At 46.1% G+C, this 22,030-nt stretch overlaps 8 protein-coding genes across 8 annotated transcripts; 4 read left to right on the top strand and 4 right to left on the bottom strand.

The window, feature by feature from the left end:
- Positions 1–854: 854 nt before the first annotated feature.
- GLAREA_01973 (uncharacterized protein) lies at positions 855–1,768 on the bottom strand (the record flags this gene model as incomplete). The annotated part of the gene is made up of 2 exons (XM_008089189.1): positions 855–1,525; positions 1,576–1,768. The coding sequence occupies 2 exons, from the start codon at positions 1,766–1,768 to the stop codon at positions 855–857; spliced, it is 864 nt and encodes a 287-aa protein (XP_008087380.1).
- Positions 1,769–1,937: 169 nt separating this feature from the next.
- GLAREA_01974 (uncharacterized protein) lies at positions 1,938–4,872 on the top strand (the record flags this gene model as incomplete). The annotated part of the gene is made up of 2 exons (XM_008089190.1): positions 1,938–2,061; positions 2,111–4,872. The coding sequence occupies 2 exons, from the start codon at positions 1,938–1,940 to the stop codon at positions 4,870–4,872; spliced, it is 2,886 nt and encodes a 961-aa protein (XP_008087381.1).
- Positions 4,873–5,217: 345 nt separating this feature from the next.
- On the top strand, positions 5,218–6,155 carry GLAREA_01975 (NADH-ubiquinone oxidoreductase 29.9 kDa subunit; the record flags this gene model as incomplete). Its single annotated transcript, XM_008089191.1, has 3 exons — positions 5,218–5,753; positions 5,805–5,909; positions 6,059–6,155. The coding sequence occupies 3 exons, from the start codon at positions 5,218–5,220 to the stop codon at positions 6,153–6,155; spliced, it is 738 nt and encodes a 245-aa protein (XP_008087382.1).
- A 578-nt stretch (positions 6,156–6,733) lies between these two features.
- Positions 6,734–8,205, top strand: GLAREA_01976 (Tubby C-terminal; the record flags this gene model as incomplete). The annotated part of the gene is made up of 4 exons (XM_008089192.1): positions 6,734–7,745; positions 7,794–7,894; positions 7,959–8,033; positions 8,104–8,205. 4 exons carry the CDS (start codon positions 6,734–6,736, stop codon positions 8,203–8,205), a joined length of 1,290 nt encoding a protein of 429 aa, XP_008087383.1.
- A 1,131-nt stretch (positions 8,206–9,336) lies between these two features.
- Positions 9,337–10,017, bottom strand: GLAREA_01977 (Acyl-CoA N-acyltransferases (Nat); the record flags this gene model as incomplete). Its single annotated transcript, XM_008089193.1, has 2 exons — positions 9,337–9,438; positions 9,604–10,017. 2 exons carry the CDS (start codon positions 10,015–10,017, stop codon positions 9,337–9,339), a joined length of 516 nt encoding a protein of 171 aa, XP_008087384.1.
- A 957-nt stretch (positions 10,018–10,974) lies between these two features.
- GLAREA_01978 (uncharacterized protein) lies at positions 10,975–12,127 on the top strand (the record flags this gene model as incomplete). Its single annotated transcript, XM_008089194.1, has 4 exons — positions 10,975–11,161; positions 11,215–11,486; positions 11,539–11,950; positions 12,006–12,127. The coding sequence occupies 4 exons, from the start codon at positions 10,975–10,977 to the stop codon at positions 12,125–12,127; spliced, it is 993 nt and encodes a 330-aa protein (XP_008087385.1).
- A 906-nt stretch (positions 12,128–13,033) lies between these two features.
- GLAREA_01979 (MFS general substrate transporter) lies at positions 13,034–14,724 on the bottom strand (the record flags this gene model as incomplete). Its single annotated transcript, XM_008089195.1, has 3 exons — positions 13,034–14,254; positions 14,302–14,603; positions 14,655–14,724. The coding sequence occupies 3 exons, from the start codon at positions 14,722–14,724 to the stop codon at positions 13,034–13,036; spliced, it is 1,593 nt and encodes a 530-aa protein (XP_008087386.1).
- Positions 14,725–19,999: 5,275 nt separating this feature from the next.
- GLAREA_01980 (FAD/NAD(P)-binding protein) lies at positions 20,000–21,755 on the bottom strand (the record flags this gene model as incomplete). Its single annotated transcript, XM_008089196.1, has 8 exons — positions 20,000–20,194; positions 20,244–20,398; positions 20,447–20,995; positions 21,046–21,391; positions 21,442–21,469; positions 21,519–21,578; positions 21,630–21,654; positions 21,710–21,755. 8 exons carry the CDS (start codon positions 21,753–21,755, stop codon positions 20,000–20,002), a joined length of 1,404 nt encoding a protein of 467 aa, XP_008087387.1.
- Positions 21,756–22,030: the final 275 nt, after the last annotated feature.

Here is a 22,030-nt window from a genome sequence, read left to right on the forward strand (position 1 = left end):
TCAAACGAGAGAGATGAAGAATAGAAAACAGTCGTAATTCTCAAACAGAGTTTCTTCTAAAGGAGCGCTACGGCGGGAGATGTTCGTTCTGCTATTCTGTTGTGGTTGGCTGGAGGGGACGTGGAAGTCGGTTGCGGTTTCCACTGCTCCGAACCGAGGCAAAATCGCAGGTGCTTGGTGTCACTGTCAATTCCAGGCCCACGAGAAATCCGCCGATGTACAAGCCTGGGGAGCACCAATTCAATCTGGATCCAGAATACTTGGAACATTTAGTTGAATCGCAATACAACATCCAATTACCACAGACAAAACAGCGATCACATCCAGACCCAAACAGTCCTACTAGAATAAGATGGCACTTTCACTTAGATCCCTTCGGGCCATTCTCCCAGGCCCCACCAACTACAGAACCCCACGAAGAAATTGGATGCAATTCACAAGCCGAGGACCGAAAGCATCGCCGGCTCAGCTTGAGTGCTAGCTGGTGGAAAGACTGATGCAATTTAACTCGGCCTTGCGGCTATACTACATCAAACAAATTCCAGTTCACGGATTCTCAGCTCGTACTAAGCACCAAATATCATGTGCTCCTGTCCCATGATCTCCCGTCTCGGCCTTAGCCTTGTCATCCCAGTATAGGATGGCCAACGGCGAGGATGTACAACTGCAAGCCAAACACCTTTGTCCTCTACAACAAGCTCTGCTTGAACCCGTCAGAGAAGACTGCTAATCCCTTCTAAGATTGACTATCTAACCCCGTCACACCACACGCGCTTTCGGTCTGTGCAGAGTGTACAATTCCGCTTTTTAGCTCTTGGGACGAAATGCTACCAATACTCATTGCAAAGCAATGTTCATCTTTTTCTCTTGCTCTTGCGCGCTGGGCCTTGTGCTTTAGAGGAAGCCTCGGTTTTCGACTTCGTAACCTTCGTCGCTTTTGGAGAAGGCGAGGCCTTATCTTCCTCAGCCTCATCGTCTTCAGCGCCTTCTTCAGTTCCCTCCTCTTCTCCGTCCTCTTCATCCATAGTAGTTTCAGCCCTGCTTGGAGCTCTGGAACTCGATTCGACTTTAACCCTACCTAGTGAGCGCTTCGCATTCCTTCCTGTTCGCACCTTTGGTGTCGGGGATTTTGCAGGCGAGGTTCTTGCTTCATCAGTATCTTCAACCGTGCTCGCCCTGTTTTTCTGCATGATGTTATCCCCCCTCTTGCGCTTTCTCGCAGGTGGTAGTGATGGTGATCGATTGAGGCGCGGGGGTGACGAATTGGCCTCACTAGGGGAGCGCTTTCCTTTCATAAACATAGGTTCTTCGTATTCCTGGGGCAGTTCAAAATCGAGGTATTGATCGTCTCCATCCTCGTAGTCAAACAAAGAATTTTCCCGTTCATCGATAATTTCCAAGTTATAGAGCGTGTTCAACTTTTCCCATATTCCAGGGATCTGTATATGCGTCTCAACATTAGGATCGTACCCATGATTTCGAAGATGTTCGGACAAGGCAATCATGCGGAAGTGTTTATGCATACCTGATGTTCAATTAGTAAGAATGCTAAATTGAATTAGGTTTAATAGTTACCAGCGGGTTTCCAGCGCATGATGCCCTTGAAAAGGGAAGTTTCTTGCTCATCAGTCCAAGGGTCCTTCAAAATATCGTGGGTTGGCTTGGGCGTCTCAGGTTCCTGTGGTGTATCAATGGCCATCGCATCATCGTCCGCTACAGGAGTAGATGCCGCGCGGGCCACTCCTTTCCCTTTCTTTTTTGGAGGCATCGTATGAGCATTCTTTGGCTTTGAATTGCTGGTGTCGTGCTGAGGTTATTCTTTGGGGAAAAGAGCCGTACAGTAGCGCCGGGAGTAGCCGAGAACTCAACCGTCATTGACGCGTCGTCTATGGATCCCAGATTGCTGACGCGACGTAACCATATAAAAAGTTACGACAATGGACTACAACGACAGAGATTTGGGCCAACCTTTCACCATCCCTGATCTGTGGGCACCCTCTCAGGTCCATTCTAGAGAAAGTCAAACTGGCGGGATACTTTTCTCTCAACACCATTTCGATGGTCAACACATTGAATCCTAGCCGATAAATCATTTGCTAATTTGGAGTAGATATTGATTTAACACTGCCAGATGTCTCGGAATCAGCGCATCTACACGATGACTTCTTTAGAATACCTCAACTAGACTTGAACATCCCGACAAGTGAACCACTACTACCTAAGACACCCGCGCAGCAAAATGACCTTCTGCATGTAGCCACGGAAGAGCCGACTGGATACGGTGACATATGGCTGCTGCCCGAAGAGACTCCTTTGGAAGAGGCGAATTTTAAAAGTTGGGATGTGTTTGTCAATGAGAGTGTTCAAGAACGGCAAACGCCGTACATCACGGAGCTTGACCGAGCCACGTTCGATGCCGCCCTCGTCGACAAAACAGACCTCTTGCGAGTCAACAACAGCCAGCATGTAGTCGTTGATAGCAGAACTTATACAGTATCTCTGCTCGCACTCGGCCTAGGACGAAGCTCCGTGATATTCGCTTGGAATGAGGAAAAGCAAACTTTCATCTCTGCCTTTCCCGAAATGAGAATATCTGGTTTTACTGGCGAGTCCATGGATGCTCTGTTGACAATGTTTATGGATTGCGGCAATATCACCAAGTCCCTCCAGCGGTTTATCCACCAAGCTTACACTGAGGGCGTTTCCCCTAGCCGGGTTGCCTTGGCGGATACCGTGTCAACATTGTTATCGACAATACAAGCCCGCTTGAGTGCTAGCAGTTCCATGCAAAATAGTCTTCTACAACTTCAAAGCTTATTTAGCCCAACCCATTCGATCCTGCAATGTTTTCAACAGATCATCGACCACATTTCCACTACACGAAACGACGAATCGATGTTATCCACAATCTATGAAGAGATACAACTGCTAGATCATAGGACTGATTCAATGAAAGAAATTCTTTTAGAAGTATTGGCTCGCGTATCACGCCCATGGCTCAACTTCTGTGGTGAGTGGCTTGGCATTCAACGGGAGACAGAGCTGGGCTTGACGATGAATGGACCAGGCAAAAGCTTCGTGAGTGTAGAAAACAAGGAATGGGTGGATGAACAAGGGATGGAGCTCGACAAGCCGGAATTTGTTTTGAACTTTGACAAAATTCCATCTTTCATCACTCCTGAAGATGCGAGAGTGATGTTTGAAGTGGGCAGGAGCCTCCGATATTTGAGGGAACACCACTCTGATCATCCACTTGCTAGGCCTGATGTGGTAGCTGCTGCTTCACCCCCAAAGTTGGATTGGCGTTTCTCTTGGGACGATATCCTGGAGACTGAAGCAAAGGCGACGCAATATGAAACAGATTTGCTAGAGGCAGTTCGAGTTTTCACGAGCGCCGATACAAAACCAAAATCAAGTGAAACTCCACTTGAGGCCTCAAACGAAGAAATATGTCCATTGGGCTTCTTTGGAAAGACAGAGGCGGACATGCAAGCACGCCTGTTAGCTTCGATAGATGTCTTGAACGAGTCTACACGTTTTGCCACCCTTCCTGACGCTCTATCAACTGGACTAAACGATTTTCTGCTAACAGTCCCCGGTTCGCGTCAAATCGGGGATCAGCCATCTCTTTCGGCCCCAGTTTCTCTGCTTCCTCTCCTGTCATTCAACCACATCATATCAGCACAAGCCCGAATTGTGAACGGAACATGCATGCGCATGTTCTTCAAGAACCACAACCTGCGGGAACATCTGGACCTGCAACACAGTTTTCACTTGCTCGGAAACGGAGTGTTCTCGAGTAAGCTGTCACATGCGTTATTTGATCCAGAGTTAGAAACTGCGGAAAGACAAAGGGGAATTGCTCGCTCTGGGGGTATCATGGGGCTTCGCCTTGGAGAGAGAGACAACTGGCCACCTGCCAGCTCAGAACTTCAATTAGCATTGATGGGATTGTTGGCTGAAAGTCACATCTCTAGATCCAATCAGTCAAGCTCCGGTGGTTCCACATTCCTTGCTCAAAGCCTACCCGGCGACTTGAGCTTTGCTGTCAGGGACATGTCAGAGGACCAAATCGAGAAGTGTATGAACCCGAACTCGGTCGAAGCACTCGATTTCCTACGACTCTCCTACAAACCGCCCCAGCCTCTTGACGCGGTCATCACTCCTGTGATATTGTACAAATATGACCAGATATTCAAATTACTCTTACGTCTTATTCGCATGCTTTATGTCGTCTCCGCTCTCTTCCAACATGCAACGACTAGGTGTTCCCGTCTCCGAGGGCTTGATGGGATGGCTCAACGATTTAGAATCGAGGCTCAGCAGTTTGTTTCTAGTGTATGCGGGTATTTCTTCGATACTGGCATTGCAGCAACCTGGCAAGTATTTCAACGCAAATTAGACCAGGTTGAAGAACGATTCAACACTGATAACCACAACTTTTCACTCGGACAGGACGAGGGCATTGACAAATTAAGAGACTATCACGAGAAGGTAGTTGACAGAATCATGTTTGTGCTACTGTTAAGAAAGCGTCAGCAGCCAGTAATGAAGCTCCTTGAGGAGATATTTACTTTGATTCTTCAGTTTTCTGAACGTTCACGACAACTGGGACTCGAAGTTGGTGGAGCGCCGGACAAGCAGGTTGGCGAGTTATACGCCAAGTTCCAGAGGAAAGTCGGCGTCTTCATCACGGTCTGCAAGAGTCTCAGTGAAAAGGCCGGGTACGGGGAGAAGACGCTGGCCGGCAAGCACACTCCTACCACTCTTGGCTTGTTTAACCTTGATGATTTGGCAGAGGAGAACACTATCTGCCAATTACTCTTAAGATTAGAGATGAACCATTATTACGGTAAGACAGTGAACGTTTGATCTACTTATATTATGTATCCAAACCACTAGATCGTCTTTCTGTTCACATGTTAAGCACGTGACTATATTTGTCTTAGACCAGAAGATGAACGGGATGAAGCCATCGATCTTACATGCAGAAAATTTCCGGGCTTGTAGCATCACTGTGAATACTTTTGTTGTCATTCCCATTCAGTTCTGGGTTTTGCTAGACGGAGCTGAGTCGCCCCGTCGAAGAGTGCAGGTGTTTAGAAGTAAAGCCACGCTAAGGTCGCCAAGACATCGAAGCTCTTGCGCTGTTGACCTCATCAAATCCTCTTTGCGGCAACATTGAATTTGCGCGACAACCCATTGACTTTGCCCACGATGAGACGCACATTCCGCCAGCTGGCAGCGGTTAAACCTTCGAATTATCTGGAACCGGGAGCACCCACTGGTCTCACTGGCCTTCGAACTCACCCTTCCCCTCGATCCGCCCTCGTCTACCTCTATAGTCGTACCCTCGACAAGCTCGCTCAATTCCCAGAATCATCCCTCTATCGACAGTCGGCAGAAGCTCTAACCAAGCATCGCATGTCAATTGTGACGTCTATAAAACCCAGCAATTTTGAAGAGTGGAAAAAGGCAGCGCAGCAAGTGGTAGAGGCGCACCCGGACCTCTTCAAGACGGAGGACAATGTCGAAGGAAACATCGTCAGTGTGGCCGGCAAAATGACCAAGGAAACACATGGCGATACAACTTTTCTCACTAGCCCTGCGCCGAGCGACCTTGAAGATCCGGATCAGGAGTGGGACGGGGAGAAGGATGTGAAGGGCGGCATAGAGGTGGGCACGTTTATGAAATACAATCAAAACCGTCCCCGCGCTATATTTCCACCGGAGCCCCTCTTGACGGCTGCTCAGTAAGGACCTTGGAGAGTTTTAGGAAATGTGCCTCTACTAAAGCTGGATAGGATTGGTGAGCTAGAGAACAAAATCGGTGCTGGACTCATCGAGGAGGTTATTCAAGTTGCAGAAGGAGAACTCAAGCTGGCGGACGTGATGTTGCAATCCCGAGTGTAAGTACTAATCACCCTATCTGTGGACAAAACCGCTTTGGGGTTCGACATCAGCTGCGTATGGGATCTTCCTTCCAGAAGACACCGTTCGTAACGAGGACATCCGGCATAATATCACCCAACACTGCTAACACGAGAATACGCTATAGTTGGGAAGATCTGGCAGAAAAGCCCGTCGAAGGTCAATGGGCATACTTCAAACGTGATACTGCAACTCCTACCACACAGCAGCCACCGCAGAAATAGAGCTCGCGGCTAGATAAGAAAACAATTAGATGTATAGTATCAAAAAGTTGTAAATAAACCACATCTTCGTAGACTGCGGCGAATGGCCGCACCACGCGGAACACCGTAGGAATAAATGTCTTTATCTGTGTATTTATTTGACTGCTTCCCAATTCTGCTTGAGTTGAGGTTACACGGGTTCGAAACTGGCGATTGCCTGCGCTTATTGAGACCGTGGTGTGGTGATCCGGAAGTTGTATGTAACCCTCAAATATGCGCAATCTCGATAGACAGACTGCACCAACACGTAGTTTTCTTCACCAATGTGACCGATTCCTGTTGATATTAAATGTTATTATCCGGCCAATGATTTGATCACGTTTTACGACGCCAACATATCCTGCGCGTTTCTCACTGCATTTGGGCCCTGTGCCGCAGCCCATAAGCTCAGTCTGACCAGTCCCAGACTCCCAGTTGCTTGAAGCACACTCTGGGAGCGCTCCTTCGAGGAGTTTCAGAGAGAACTCTCAGCGTGTGCACCCTTTCGTCATTCTCTTCTACACAGTTCATTCAACTTTGAACAGTACAGCCTCTCGATTATGGCGTCTACAACTCCAGCCACGTCCAGCACCTCGCCGATCTCGTCGTTGAGGACCCTCCCATCCCAGAGACATCATTACGCTCGCGCAACGAGCGATTCGTCTGAAGCAGAGTCCATACCAACATTGCCAATCCAAAAGCCAGATCCGGAGCCAGAGACTGAATCTAAGGTCGACGTAGAACCAATAACGGAGCCAGAGGAAGAGACTGAGAAGGAATATGAAAACGACAATGAGAAGGACGACGACACCACCGTGCAGGCGGAGGACGAGGGGAAAGAGGTGGATACAACACTAGAGCCATTCAGTGGTCTTGAAGTCGTCGAGGTATCGGACGAAAAGATGATTGCTCTTCCAGACATCAGCGAATACTCAACGTTAGAATTGACGGCCACGCTCTTCCCTTCCTATGGAAAGGACCCATACGACTTCCACCACCAAGACTACTCGACCCTCGAACTACCGACGTCTATGGACCTTCCCACCTCGCCTATGTCAAACTACCCTTCCCTTCGCCGTCGCTCCTCAATGCCATCGCGCTCAGGCTCGCGTTCATCGTCCGTTCTCGATAATCCACTACCCCCACTACCATCCATCCCCAACAAGCCACCCGGCCCGCACCGCAAAGCGTCAGAACAAACTCTCGGGACGCTACACCGTTCAAACCAATCAGTGCGATCCCATATCTCTCTTCTGCAAACCCCAAGGAGGATAAAAGAATGTGGTGTATGGTTCGACCGCAGATTCTATGCTGGTGAAGGTGGAATGGAGATATGGATGTCTAGAAACCGAACGTGGGTACGTGATATGCGGTGGGAGGTTATATGCGGATCTAGTCGGGTGTTGGCTATAAGAGGCAACCCAAATAGTTGGGGGGAGAAGAGGGAATTCTGTGACACGAGGGGGAACCTGTTGTTTAAGACTCGGAAACAGGGTGGGAAAGGAAAGAGAAGGGTTGCGGTCAGTAAACAGGGCCAGGTTGTTTTTGCTGTTAGCAGGGACCCGGATACCTGTAAGTCCACCGACAGTCTTAGCTCGGATGGGAGACTAATCGGAATAGTGAACGCCTCGTGGACTGTGGAATTTACCAACGCGAGGGATAAGCGGACAGTTAAATGGAATGTTCGGGGCAGTGCTTCGACGAACGATGTTTATGTTAATGTGAGTACACCCCGTTCAGTGGTGTGCTTGGAATAATAAGGATATCGGCTGATAATTTGACTAGTGTTATGGCGTTCCAATTGGTCGAATATCTAGGCCGGAGGGTGGCGTCAAAGAAATGGCTAAGGAAAAACATAGTGTAAGTGTAGCCAAGCAACTAGTTTGGACAGTCTCATCATCTTCCGATTGAATAACTAACATTATCACAGTATGTTGTAAAAGTGTCACCCGGCATCGACTACACAGTTATGGCAGCTCTGACAGTGGCGTATGACGATCATCGAATGGAAGGCGGGAAGACGATATTATAGTCTTGGGCGCAACTGGATTTGAGATTGTATTATTAATAACGAATAACGAATTTTGTATAGGGCTTAGGCCGGGATAATGGTTGGAGTCGCGGACTAGAACAGAGCACGTGGGTGTTGTCCACTAGATATTTATGGCTGTCGTCCTTTGATCTTTATGATCTTTGCTAAAATATTGGGAAATTAAAAGATATCAGCGTTGATTTGCGCCCTATTTTCGTTTACATTTATGCTCTGGAATAAACTAAAAGTTCCAGGTCACATAGTTTCTAGATCATATCTTGGGATTGCGTCTGGTGAACCGAAAACCCCGAAAGGCATAATATTGATCTTGACGACCACTTTCTCCATTTCGAAGAACTGATTGAGGCCCAGTGATGGTTCAGAACCCGAACTTGTCAGCATGTTCCGTCTCCTGGTCAATTACGGCAAACCTACTTGGAGCAACTCCAAGGATTTCTTATCGTCGACGTTCAATAGAAAGAGCTACCTAGTTCTGTTACACAATTACAGACAAGCCATCGAGAGAAACATCATGCCTCGATATTTAACTAGTATCTTTACCCCGGAATGGATTTTAATACTATATCACGCATTTTAATCCACATACCCTCATTTTCTTTGCAGACCGATTCATTGCTCACATGAGTCACGGCCCCCGTAACACTTCACGACTAATCTCATATTTCCATTCCTTAAGTTCCAGACTCGCGGCAGACCAATTTATTACTACTTCAAATATGACGTTCAGTAGAACAATTCGACCCAACATGTGCTATTTCGACTATTCTCTGAAGTAACTAAGATCTCTCTGAACTCCAATTCGAAATCCATCGAGATAAAAGTATTCTATAGCTCGGATCATTGTATTATCAGGTTGATCAGAAAATTGGTGATACCTCGCTTGCCCACCGACAACGAAGTTTTAGCAAGTCCCAAATCATTTTAACACTGTGACAAACCCACCTGGTTTTCACAACCCGTCGGAAACACCTACTCGCCGGCTCAAGCGCATAGAGAATAACTCCAGGAGTTACTCCGTCGTATCCAGAAGGAAAGATGCTAACAGTTGGGGTTTGCATTAGAGATTCGAGGCTTGCCTAATATATCTCAAAATGGCTGTAGGCTGGTCATTTAAGGAGCCCAGTCCTCTGGTCTCATATCCTTGTAAAAGAATATCGTGTCAGCCAGCTTGTTGTTTCTTGGTTGTATCTCCATACGAGGAACAATTCCGACCTGAATTTTATTAGAAGAGTTCCAGTTCAATCAGATGTCATGACTTTACTGGTACATATCCCCATTTCGGATATATAGACTCCGCCGGGCTTCCAACCTCAGTGTCTAGCAGCTGCAACCTATAGTCAATTCCATCCTTTTGTGCTATCAACGGTAGCAGCTTACCAAAAGAAGCTTCCCGTGCTGCCTAGCAACTTCTTCCAATTTCCTCATCATAGCTCCTGCATTTCCTTTCTTACGGTGCTCTGGACTCACTAAAAGCTTCTCGACCATACCGCGGAAATTGCCATTTTCATTAAATGCCGAAGCGAGCATGACGATACCAGCTACCTCCTCTTCTCCTGTTGTAGAATTCCGCGCCAGCTGTAGAATAATATATCGAGTGCCCGAAAGTACATCATCATTCTTCGTCTCGTTGCAGCGTCTCCTCCACCACTCAGTCATGAGCTCGTTATTCAATGGGGGTATGAAATTTGCTATCATGAACGGCTCAAAAGTGATGCAATCAGCATGGCATTTAACCATAGATGCTATGAGATGCTCGTGCTTTGAGGTATCGTAGAGTATGGGAGGTTCCATGTTTACCGTGCTTAGTGGTAGAATTGAGGTTAACGGTAGGAGAGGTCAGAATTTCTATATCGTGAGAGCTTTCCTCTAGAAATATTTCATATTACATCTACTTTATGATAGCCCACTTACACAACATAGCGTACGTATGAGCGCCTTTCGCGGAACATGCATATGGTCAGCCCAACTCCGAATGCCATCATGATTTCCGAACTCCGTTTCAAGTGCAATGAAATCAACTTTATCATAATCTGGAACCACGGCCCACATCTTATACTCATCTGCTTCGTGGAAATGCAAGACTGCCTCTATCGTTAAAGAAAACTTTCATTGCAAGATCTGACTTCATGCTGTGTGATAAAACCACAAGCACACCTGCTCAAGAATGATAGTATGCCCGCCCACATTTATCGGAAAGAAATAAAGCAACTCCAACATGTGCCATATACGTGAATAGGTAAGCGTATGAATTCGACTTCGTCGGAGATCGTAGACTTGGCTGTGAACAAACAACGTGATGGGGTGATGTTCGTCGTCGGATGGGCTTAGTTAATAGGGAACCGGCGGTCAATCCGCCTCTCGGACCGACATGGCCGGTCCCTGCAGCGGCCCAAAGCGAAAAGCATCGAGCGGGTCTGGCAGTCTGATGACCGCTTCCGTTCGAGGGGTTCAAAAAAGCATCCCACCTGCAACCGTCTAGGCCAGTCATATTAACAAACCTCGATCACTCCACCTAATAATCACCTTTGCGCCAGGTATCTGTCACTTGTACTCCATCCTCTGCCACTGCTTGCCCACATTACATTCGCTTGTATCCTATTTTGTCCTGTCCAGTCTTTTGACCCGGCGAATTCCCGTCTTCACCTAGTCCGGGCCTGGCCTGGAATATCGGATAGCGCGAGCGCGTTCGCCTTCTTTACCATTCCTGCGCGACCGCGAACGATTGCCCTATAAGACGGTCAATCCGCAATGCCAGACCTAAACTCTTTACCACCTTCAAGATCCATCCAAACCTCAGCTATGGCAAGAGTACCAACCCCAGTTGAAGCTTCAGCCTTACGGACCCAAACACCATCACCATCCTCACGAACTGCCTCAACTTCTCTACAAGCCGCGGCGGCGGTCAATGCAGGACTCCAGCATGAAAGCTCAAGACGTTCGTTATGTTCTAGATGTCTCTATATGTTCTGTATGCTGACGGTTTGCTAGGCTCTTCTAGCAGTTCTGTAAATCGAAATCGACAAGCATCACATACCGGCAGAAGGCGCTCGACTGTCTTGATGAATCTTCAATTAAACGATCCTAGTTTACCTCCACCGGGCGAGATGGTGCATGAAAGTAATGTCTCGTCATTTCGAACAACAAGTCCTCATTCCTTGGGCGGATCACCCGTAATTCACAGTGGGGATCCACATCACAATCGCGCACCAAGTCTGGGAGAGATACATCAAGAGTTGGAACAAGAACAAGAAGCGCAAGTCGTGGGTACCTGAAGTCACCATTAGTATGAAACAATGCTAAAATCCATGCTAGAATCGCTTGTTACAGATGATCAGAACCCAGCAGCAGCAACTACAACAACTCCAAGCTGCAAGTGGACAACCAGAGAGCGCACCTCAGGTTATCGATGATTCGACACCTACTTCAGAACGTTCATTATCCTTCTCACAACGTCCCGCAGCCATACAGTCCGCCACATCGACCCCTCGATCGCCATCAGCCGTATTACACCCACGCAGCTCTTTCGACTTAACGAGACCAGATCTCGCGCATAGCAGAAGATCTCGAACACCCAGCCGAACTGCATCCCCGAGGATGAGAGCGACATCGATAAGTGCTGAAGGGGAAGGATTGGGTAGTCGAGATGAGAGTGCTTTCTACCAAGCGGAAACCCAGATGATGGTGAGAGAGAATCAGATGCTCCGGCAAAGGATACGGGAGTTAGGTGAGTTGCAGGACCGTGGTATTGTTTTGTGCAGATGCTAAAAATGAATAAACAGAACGTCAAGTCACTGAGCTGCATGCAAATGCGTCTATTACACACGAACCAGCCACACCCTCGCACTTATTACGCTCAGAATCGGTATCTGAAGCTGCTGCGGCTGAACAAAAGGACGACTGAACTTTCCACTTCCAATCGGTTGCCACGCGTAATGGACGGATCTCTTTGACAAAAATCCATTACAAATTAAAATTGAATACTCTTAGCGTCTGGTCCGAATCACTACTCTGTCGGGAATTGCATTGCATAGCTTGCGCGGGGTTCTGGCGTTATGGGACAAAATTGGGACTGGGCTTTAGGCGGGTTGGCGTGAGTCGAGGAACTCGACATACGACATGGTGTTGAATCGCATAGACACTTCTCTGAGCGGGATAAACTTCAAATGAAAGTTCTATATACCCTGTGATACAAAAAGTCCGCTTCACAGTCCCCTTGCGTGATCCATTCTGTCTCCCACGTTTCATGACTAAGGCCACCGATATGTAGCACCACCACTGCCCGACTTGTTTTATTAGCTTCTGCTGTAACGACAAATAACCATTCAATCGAGTTTACAGTATGCGTTGTGAACTGACATAGCATGCTCGTGATGTTTGTTATGCATTTGCATGCCTGGTTAAGCTCTTTACTTAAATGCATCCCCCACTACTGCAAAAGCTAGATGTTATCAAGTACTTGTATACAATTATCTAATTTATCTCATCTCATCTATTGATAATCTATCTATTAAAACGTAATGTCTGTACATCTAATCATCATCCGGCGTACCTAATCTCTCAAAACTTCCAGACATCCACGATAGATAAATCGCAACAAGGTATATAACGCCGACAGCCACGAGGCTCAAAATCCCAAAGCCTTGTAGATGATACCGCCAACCGGAAATGTGGCGTACAAAGATCCCCAAACGCCTTGCCATGAATATGCCCATTCCTTAAACTCCAACCCATTTTTGTATCCCCCCGGATAATTTTGTTTCGTATATATATGTATATATATATATCTCTCTTCCAGCAGCTTGCGGATCTATTCACGAAGTAGAGAGCTCGTCTCCGAAGCTGTTGAGCTTGAACTTCGGCTGTTGCAATCTCCAGCATCCCATTGATCTTCTTCGGTGACTTCGGTCTTCGCCCTCTTGACACTGAAGCATTGAATTGCTCCAATGATTGCCACAAAGGCACTTCCGTACCAGGCAATACCAGTGAAACCAACACGAGAACCAATGGTGTAAAGGTAACCAGCTACAGGAGGAGCCACGGTTCTGCAAGCAGCTCCCGCAGAAGCAGCCAATCCATTGATCTTACCAAGGACAGACGGGCTAGGCGTCGCTTCCTTGAGTAGAATGAGGAGAACCGGATAAGCGAGAATAGACAGCAAGTTTCGAATGGTGAGGCAGGCGTAGATTCCAAGTGTGACCCAAGATTCAGGTAAAGATACCAGGAAAGGCATGACAATGTAGGCGATCGGATGAAGGATGCTGACGAGGATGAACAAGCGGTGGATGCCAAAGTATTGGGCAGCGAAGGGGAATATGACCGCCTGCACAAAGAGCGCGATGATGCCGTTGATACTCATGATCACACCCACTTTCTGGATGCTGATTCCGAGTCCGCCAGACATGTGGAAAATATCCATACCACCAACTGACGTCGCGAAAGATGAAAGTGGCTCGGATTTGTCATCCTCGAGGAAGATTGGGAGTAGGTGATCGTAGGTCATGCTATGGTAGGTGAAGATTCCGAGAGCCACGATGATAGCAATGACTCGCTTGGTGAAAATTCGTACAGGCTTCACTTTGGTATTGTTGTTTCGCCATGTGCTGTCGTCGCTACCCTCGAATGTGCCATAAGCATCTGCACGGAGATCAACTGCCGGTGTCTTGATTGCGTCCGCGGTTGCAATCAGAGGCGTTTCTTCAGATGTGTAGGTGGAATCTGGAAGAGAGACTCGAGGTTGCATATCTGGGTGGGTCTCGAATAGGAGGAAGTAGCCAGCAACAATGCTGATCCCAAGAAGTCCAGAGCAAAGCAAGTTGGGCAGAAGATAAGGGAACTTCCCAAATAGGCCCTCAGGAGAAAATGTATCCGGGAAGGAGGCTGATGGATCTGCAAAGTATCCTCCGATCGCTGGACCAAGAATTGTACCGATCGACCAGACGAAGGGCATGATGCTGTATGCTCGAGGCTCGTGTTCTGGCTTCGTAACTAATTCCCCTACCATGGTCTGGATGACACCGATATTGCCGTTCTATCTTCATTAGCAAAGTTTGAGCTAAGCGAGGATTCAAAGCTTACCAAAAAGCCACCGCAAGCTCGCCCTAGCAATGCCATCCATATATTTGATGAAAATCCGACCATAATCATGCTGAGCATCGTACCTAGGCATCCCAAAAGTAGAACTGGCTTTCTTCCTACGCGATCGGACAAGCCTCCCCAATACATGCCAGTCAGCGACTCAGCGAGCGCGAAGGCAGATATGAGGAGTCCGGCGTAAAAGGAGGCATCGTTCTCGTTACCGACATGGAATCGTTTGACCAGCGGGAAGGCGTATGGGAAGATAGATGTGAGGGCGATCGGCTCAGCCAAGCGAACAATGGCTGTGGAAAATTAGCTGTGAGTCGTGGATGAGACACAATCGGTTTACTTACCGAGCAGAAATAGTTGTGTGGTCGGGAACTGATCTGGATCTCGAATCTTGGGCTGGCGGGTTAGATGCATGTTCTCCAACTTGACTTGGCTCTTACGACGTGAACTCAAATTGATTGAAGCTCGGTTGCGATGGGTATATAAGAATATGAGCAGAGGTTTTTTCTTTTCAATTGAGTTCAAATTTGGTGGCGGATAGGTTCTGTTTTGGGTAATGTGGAAGAAGGGCAAGCGGTGGAATGTGGAACTGTAGATCTTGGGATCTGCAAGCGGTTTGAGTGAAAGCAGAGAGGATAGTTTGAGATTGATAGCGTTTGGACAGATATGAAGCTGGAAAACTCGGTGTGGAGGAGGAGACGGAGGGAGGAGAGGTAGAAATACTGCTTGGATAAGGTTTGTGTAGTGGGCCAAACTACCAGTAGAGCCATCGATGGAGCGCGAACATTAGCTTCGTACAGTATCTATCTAGTGCCTCTCGGCACCCCACCACACGGGCATCAAGCTATTGCATCCACTTGGAGAGCTCATTTAAAGATTTCTCTTTTGCTGAGCGAATAAGTCCATGGATTGGAAGCGCACTACGGGTTGATTGGCGAGACATGCAGATGTTCACTTGCGTGTTGCTTCCTAAATGTTCTGGGCAGAAAATTGTGTGATACGAAGAGCACTGGGAGTCGTCGGCTGTTGTTGATGGGGAAAGAGGGAAAGAGGGAAAGGTTTTGGTGGGGCAGAGACGGCAGAAACGGCAGAAACTGGCAGAACTTTTGTCTAGCAGAACCAGAAGCAGACAATTGTGATGCCATAACGCTAACCACGCAGAAGCTCGCACTCCTTGTTGTTTACTGCACTGGCCGAGTCTGGTTCTGGCGAGATACCAAATTTGATCGATTGGCTTGACATAATATGATTTATTGCGTCAGCCATAATGAGGAAATAATGTCGGGTGGAGCTACCTAGGTAGTTTCGAAAGTTTCTGAAGTAGAAGATCTCTGGCACTTCTCTTGTCTGCCGCGAGACTGGAACTGGCTGAGAACTGTTGCTGTTTACCCTCACGAGAAATAGCGGGGCCAGATGCACCGAGGGTTCGAGAATCGAGAGGCGAAAGGTACAGAAACCGGTAGCACTACACAAGCGGAGGCTTCACCGCATTTCCATAAGAAGTCATACTTCGAAGTAACTGAAATGCTTTCGTACCTTTCGTACTTGCATGAATCGTAAACGAATATTCTATCAGTAACGTAAAACAGATACAATCATGAACCCCTCATGATTCTTTCAATCTCTTCTTACGACCTCTTAAGTGTCGGAATACCTAGGTACCGTCCACTTACTACGTGGGTACCTAGATTACCGTCAGATGTATCAATATCAAAACGCATCCGTCGCATGGATGCGTCCTCCACCCGAACAGCCGAAATCGCTGTGCAGGTTCACGGACCATCCTACGATCAACCTGCATGCACCTTTGGCGGTGAACCTCCGGGAGTCTCCTGATCAGGACATCAAGTTCAAAAGACAAGCTCAAGGAACTATTATCACATCTCATTTCCGCTCCCACGACGCTTCGGCAATATGTTAATTAACCTTTGAGCTTTGGGCATCAATTATATCATACTCGAATACTCGTAGTCGTCACTTCCATCAATCAGCTTCATCCCATACTCCCATATCAACAGCCAAACCCATATCCAAAAGTATCCCTCCCAACAATGTAACTTTTCATATTTTTCCTTTTATCATACCCGCACCTGCATGCATGGACAACGCCTCCCCATCTCGTGCATACGCACACGATAAGCCAAATCGCATCCATCCACCTTTCAGCCGTTGAATCCTTATCAACACATGCAAATCTTTGCACAAGGAAACCTTCCTATCACAACTCCAGGTATAGGCATGGGAGAGGGAACGTACGGGCCGATGCATCTTGCTACCATGTCTTCAGCCTTATCTTTTCGCTATCTTTTCCAATCACCTTTTCTTTCTTGTTGAACACGTAGAAGCAGAAATCGTGCTTTGGGAAGTCTTGTTTGTGTGTGGTATGGATTGACATGTAGGATGCATATATACTTGAAACTTCAACCAACTCTTCCTGTGGTGCGGATGCAGATCAAGCATCGTTTTCAATCGTACCTAGGCTAGGTATGTCCTAATCTCCATAGGTAGGCGATCTTCACTTTCAAGATCTACGCTTCCTGATGTATTCATTTGCTCGGATTCTGCTAGCAGGTTAATCTGTCATTCGTTTGGTACCTGTCAGATCATTCCCTTCACCGTTCAATCATTTCTTTTCATCAGGAGATGTAGATCCTAATCTTTAGATTTCCCTGATGCTTAGATCTGAGTTTCTCTGCCGTGAAATTAGAACTGCCATGACTGCGTATACCCTCGACTTCTAGAGGGCCAAATAAGAGGCTGCTCTCATCTCTTGGTTTATGTCAAAGATTATTAGATCGTCTTATACACTCAAGATCATGGACGAAATACAATGGTTTTTTGAGAATGGATCAGAAAAACACTGTCTTTGATCTCGCCCTTATTCCGTGAAGTATAGTATACCTTTGCCATGTCCGTTTCTTAGCGTTACTCTATTGACAGATACATTATCAGATAGAGCCTCATTAATGCCAATAACACCTCCGGTTCTACACGCTCTCTATTCATTGTACTCTCTCCATAATTTTCAAAATTTGAGCATATACAAGAGAAGAGTAGACGGATTTTATTGTATATACTGACTTTTATATACTCGTGAGGCGATTCTTTCTTGGTCTAATCTTTTTTTAAAACTGCCAGACCGCCCTCTCGGCCACCTATTATAATGAGCTGATATTTTGATGCCGCAGATAACCATAGTGACAGTTTGTATCTTCTTTGTACGGTTCTCTGAAAATACTTGTTAGACAACCAGCCCTTCTAAGGGCTGATTCCTGTTTGCCAGAGTTGCCTGACAACTTAGCAGACAACCAGAATACTTAGTCTGATCAAACTAACAGGTGTCAATAATAAGTTTATATATTGCAATACAAACGGCTACAGGTTAGGCCAAGTTGCTCTAATTAGTAGTGCTTTGTAATAAACCCAGATAATAAATAACCTCATGCTATGTCAAGGAAACTTGACTAGTTCGTTCGGAGAAGTCGACCGCTCTTCTATTGCGTTGAAATATTTTGTCGGTTGCCAACTGATGTGCCAACTGATGTGCCAACTGATGTGCCAACTGATGTGCCAACTGATGTGATCATTGCCAAAGCTCTCCGAGGCCCAAGAAAAACCATAGAAATATCTGGCATCTTGTAAGACTATCTGCGCTAACGCTACTAATATTCTTCCTCTTCCTTCATTTATCAATAGCCAGGAAACTTATGTCCCAGAATACATGTGTCTGCTTTTCTCTCAGCTCAATCTACCTAGCGATAACTATAACTTATCTGGCAGCTCAACAAAGCAGCAACATGAAAAGAAAGATACTAGTAAGGATCAAAGATGAATGGCCTAGTACTCCTTGTCCCTTCCTCGAAGTGCCATATCACTTATTGTTTTCTTGAAGCAGAATTCTGAAAACATCCGACTTAATCTGTATCACTTGAGATGTGTGTTGTATGTTGAGGTTGCACTAGAACATGTGAAACAGTTGGTATATGTAATTGAGATGATCATCACTTGAACCTCCGAGAACAAAATCCACATAAATCATAATTATTTCATGCTTCCAAACGCCCTCTTTATGACTTTGTTCCAGATTGTATACTGAAGAAAGATCGAAATAGGAGAAGAACAATTCATCAAGTTAGCTAAGTAATCAAATGACCTAAAGTCGGTTATCTTCAACTTTGTTTTAAGTCATACTTGGTTCTCTGATGTTCTCTGATGTGATTGCAATAAAGAAGAAGAAGAGTAACAATCAACTTCACGCATTTACACTACAATGCGCTCAAAACATATCAGTTGAATGATGTATCCTTTGTCCAGCATATAAAATCTTCTCATGAAGCAGTAAGAAACAGTATAATCAAACCGCTGGAATTTGTTTACAGTACAATCATCATAGTCACAAGCACTTGTAATACATTTGAGAACTTGATACAGAAAACCTGAACTAAGAGCGACTATATAACTTTGCCAATTTTAGAGACAAAGATAAAACAGCAAGAATGTAAAACCGATGATTAGGCAAGTAAAACAAGTAACCTCTGTAACATCCCTTAGTGGTTGATATGACTCCCAACTTACAGCCAAGTGTAGAAACGTACGTTTCATAACATTCCAAATAAAGTCTTAAAACACCTTATTGATCGAAATCATATACGAAAGACAGATATTCTTTCAATTGTTGACGAAATGAGCTATTCTCTCCGTTAGATTGAAAATCACACATTCTCCACCACCACTTATTGTGTCCACCTGGAGCATATTTACGTAGAGCACGGAAAATTGATATCCGACAGCAGATCAGCCTCATACATATATGTACCCACGTACTCCGACCACTCTGTTCCCACGTCCGGTTCGAACAGAAAACTAGCATATGTTCATATAAAGTCGCAGGATCATCTCACTGCTCCAAGAGCTCAACACCAATATCTCATCTCGACTCCAAAATCTCACAAGCCCAGATACGACCACTTGAACATACTACCACTTGAACATACTACCACTTGAACATACTACCACTTGAACATACTACCACTTGAACATACTACCAGTCACTAAAGCAGACGGTCTAGATGTGTAATATGTATTAATACCTCTTCTTTTATTATTTTTGTGTAGCACCTAGAGCAAAGAAAGCAAAGACGAGCTGGAAATGTATAGCATTTAGTACGAGATTAAATCCGAATACAGTTCATTATAACCTTGTCAATTTACCACTTAAAGTCCATTGTACAGTACAAATGCCTCAGAGAAGTCGAGGTTGAATTGATTGTCGAGAGTTCTACTGTCCACTCCGACTCTACGACTGACACCGAAGCAGGAACAAATGAGAATGTCCGAATCATGGTGAAGAAATCTTATATATGGCTGATTTAGAGACAGATCGGAAGTATGAGCTCGATAAAACATCTCGAGAGAATCATAAAAATGAACTGTTCGATCAAAGGAAGGTATGCAGCATCTGAAGTGGCTTCAAACAAAAAAAGTTAAATTTGTCAAAAACCCCAGGCATCAAATCATTGGCAGCAAAATACCAGAATCCATCACGTAGACATTCCTCTATGTACCAACGACATCACCCCTTTCTAATCTCAATATCAATTTAATTATTTTGCTCTTTCTGACTTGGGCGATCCGCCCTCGAGATATTTCCCCACCTTCTCGTTTCCTCACTATCATTGATCATATCTTCCTAGTCTTCACCAACCAAGTTCGTTCCCTCCCTCAGACCCTCAACGACAAGCGGGTGTCCCTCGGCACGTTGGTAGATGTCCCGGACATCATCGGTAGTGGTTTCGAAGTGACTGGTAGCATCGTAGGACTTGGAGATGAAGATGTTGTCATTTTGACCACTCTCGAGAGGCTCGTACAATGGAATTGGCGGACCCTACTTCAGTCAATATCAAATTCTTACTGTGCGGAACATATGAACTTACCATAAACTTCTCCTCAATCTTACCGAGACGTTCGATACCAGGCGCGAGCTCCAAGTGGTGGTTTGCGGAAGTTTCGGCAATCGTCGAGACGATGGCAATGTAATAACCCTTGGGGCATACGCTGTGGGCACTTGAAACAACCGCAATGTAGATATCTGTAAATCATTAGCGACATAGAGTAATCGAAAGCGCAGGTAAATTACCGTTCTTTCGTCCTACTTGAGACTGGGGAATGATCAATTGGCAGGAATCAGAGTTGTCGGTTCCCGCAATTGGGTGATTCAAGATGCAGATCGCCTTCAATAACTGGCCAGTGACTTGAACCTTACCAGGGAAGTAAGAAGGATCCGCAAGAATCTTCTTGCACTTGGTCTCGAACTTCATTGGCTCATCTCCACCTCTATCTTGCATTGTTGCTTTAATGCCCACAACCTTAGATCCATCATAAATAAAATCATCAATATTGGTATTGAGCATGTAAGTTCCACCGTAGATAGCGGAGAGACGAGCAAAACCTTGAGGAAGCTCTCCAAGGCCGTAGAGAGGGTAGATATATGGAGATTTGCCATATCTCGAGACAGAGTTTCCGTAAAGACGGATTCTTTCGATGGCAGCTGGTGCTCCTCCCTTCTCCGTTAGATATGCATCAGTCTGGTAAAGAGCCATGGCGTGGCCAATAAAGTCTCGGGTTGTAGCCTCAAGTCCGAATTTGTCGTAGACATCCTTCATGGTGCATGTGCCCATAGACAATCCTACCAGCAGTCAGCGAAACAAGTATCGTCGCCGTTCCAAACCAACATACCCTTGTGACTTGCAGAATCTCCTAGATTGAAGGTACCAACCCACTCAATAAACGACTTCATCCTCCTTTTTTCAAAGATACCCATCAGCGAAGATCTCAAGGCCTCACCGGCATCAGAAGGCACTTTCGCGACTGTAGCCTTTGGACCAGCGCCTTGTTGAACATAGCTGCCAGCAACCTGTTTAAATTCGAGGTATCGAGTGACATCGGTAGAAACGAGGATGTTCGTAAGTTCGCCCGAGGACATGAGAAGTTTAGGTACGAGATCAATGTTCCAGTCGTTGACGCGCCCATATTTTTTCCATGGTTCTTCCCCCTTGTTGTAGTTGCCGTACTTCTTGAAGAGCTGAGATGTGTCAGATAGGTTCGGAGGTGACAAATCGGTGGTATACTGACAGTCTCAATGTTTACTGAAGCTGCCTCTCTAATATTTGGTTAGACTGGCTATCGAAGGGGTGGGGTTTCAAGCTTACCCTCCATAGTGATCATTACGGTCAATATGCAACACCTTCTTGCCTTTGACACTCAACACACTATACGAGAATTAGCACTACCATCATTATGCCCTGCGCCAGTCGCCATACCCAGAAAGCACACATTCCGTCAGACCTGTATTGCTGTCAGCCAACTTTGATCTGCCCCGCCATGCGGGGTTGTCTCCTACCTGTTCCAAGGACCACGACATCGTACTCGGGGGCGATCTCATCCATATTGATAGAAAGTATAAGCTTCCGTCAGTTGAGAATCTAAGAGGCTTGGTAGATTATATCGATCGGTCGGTGAACAAAGGTTGGAGGTGGTGGTTTATTTACTGGGGAGAGGTGATGGTTGTTGTGATTGGCCTCGCGTAAGTGCAGCGTTACCGCCTCTTTCCTTTCTAACAGGGAGGCTTGTCAAAGCTTCACCACTTCTTATGCTACCATTATTGATATTGTTAGGGAGCACTATTTCAAAAAGTCAAGTTGTTCTTAGACCCCGTTTATAA

This window comes from Glarea lozoyensis (assembly GCF_000409485.1).
Source record: "Glarea lozoyensis ATCC 20868 chromosome Unknown GLAREA7, whole genome shotgun sequence".
NCBI lineage: Eukaryota > Fungi > Ascomycota > Leotiomycetes > Helotiales > Helotiaceae > Glarea > Glarea lozoyensis.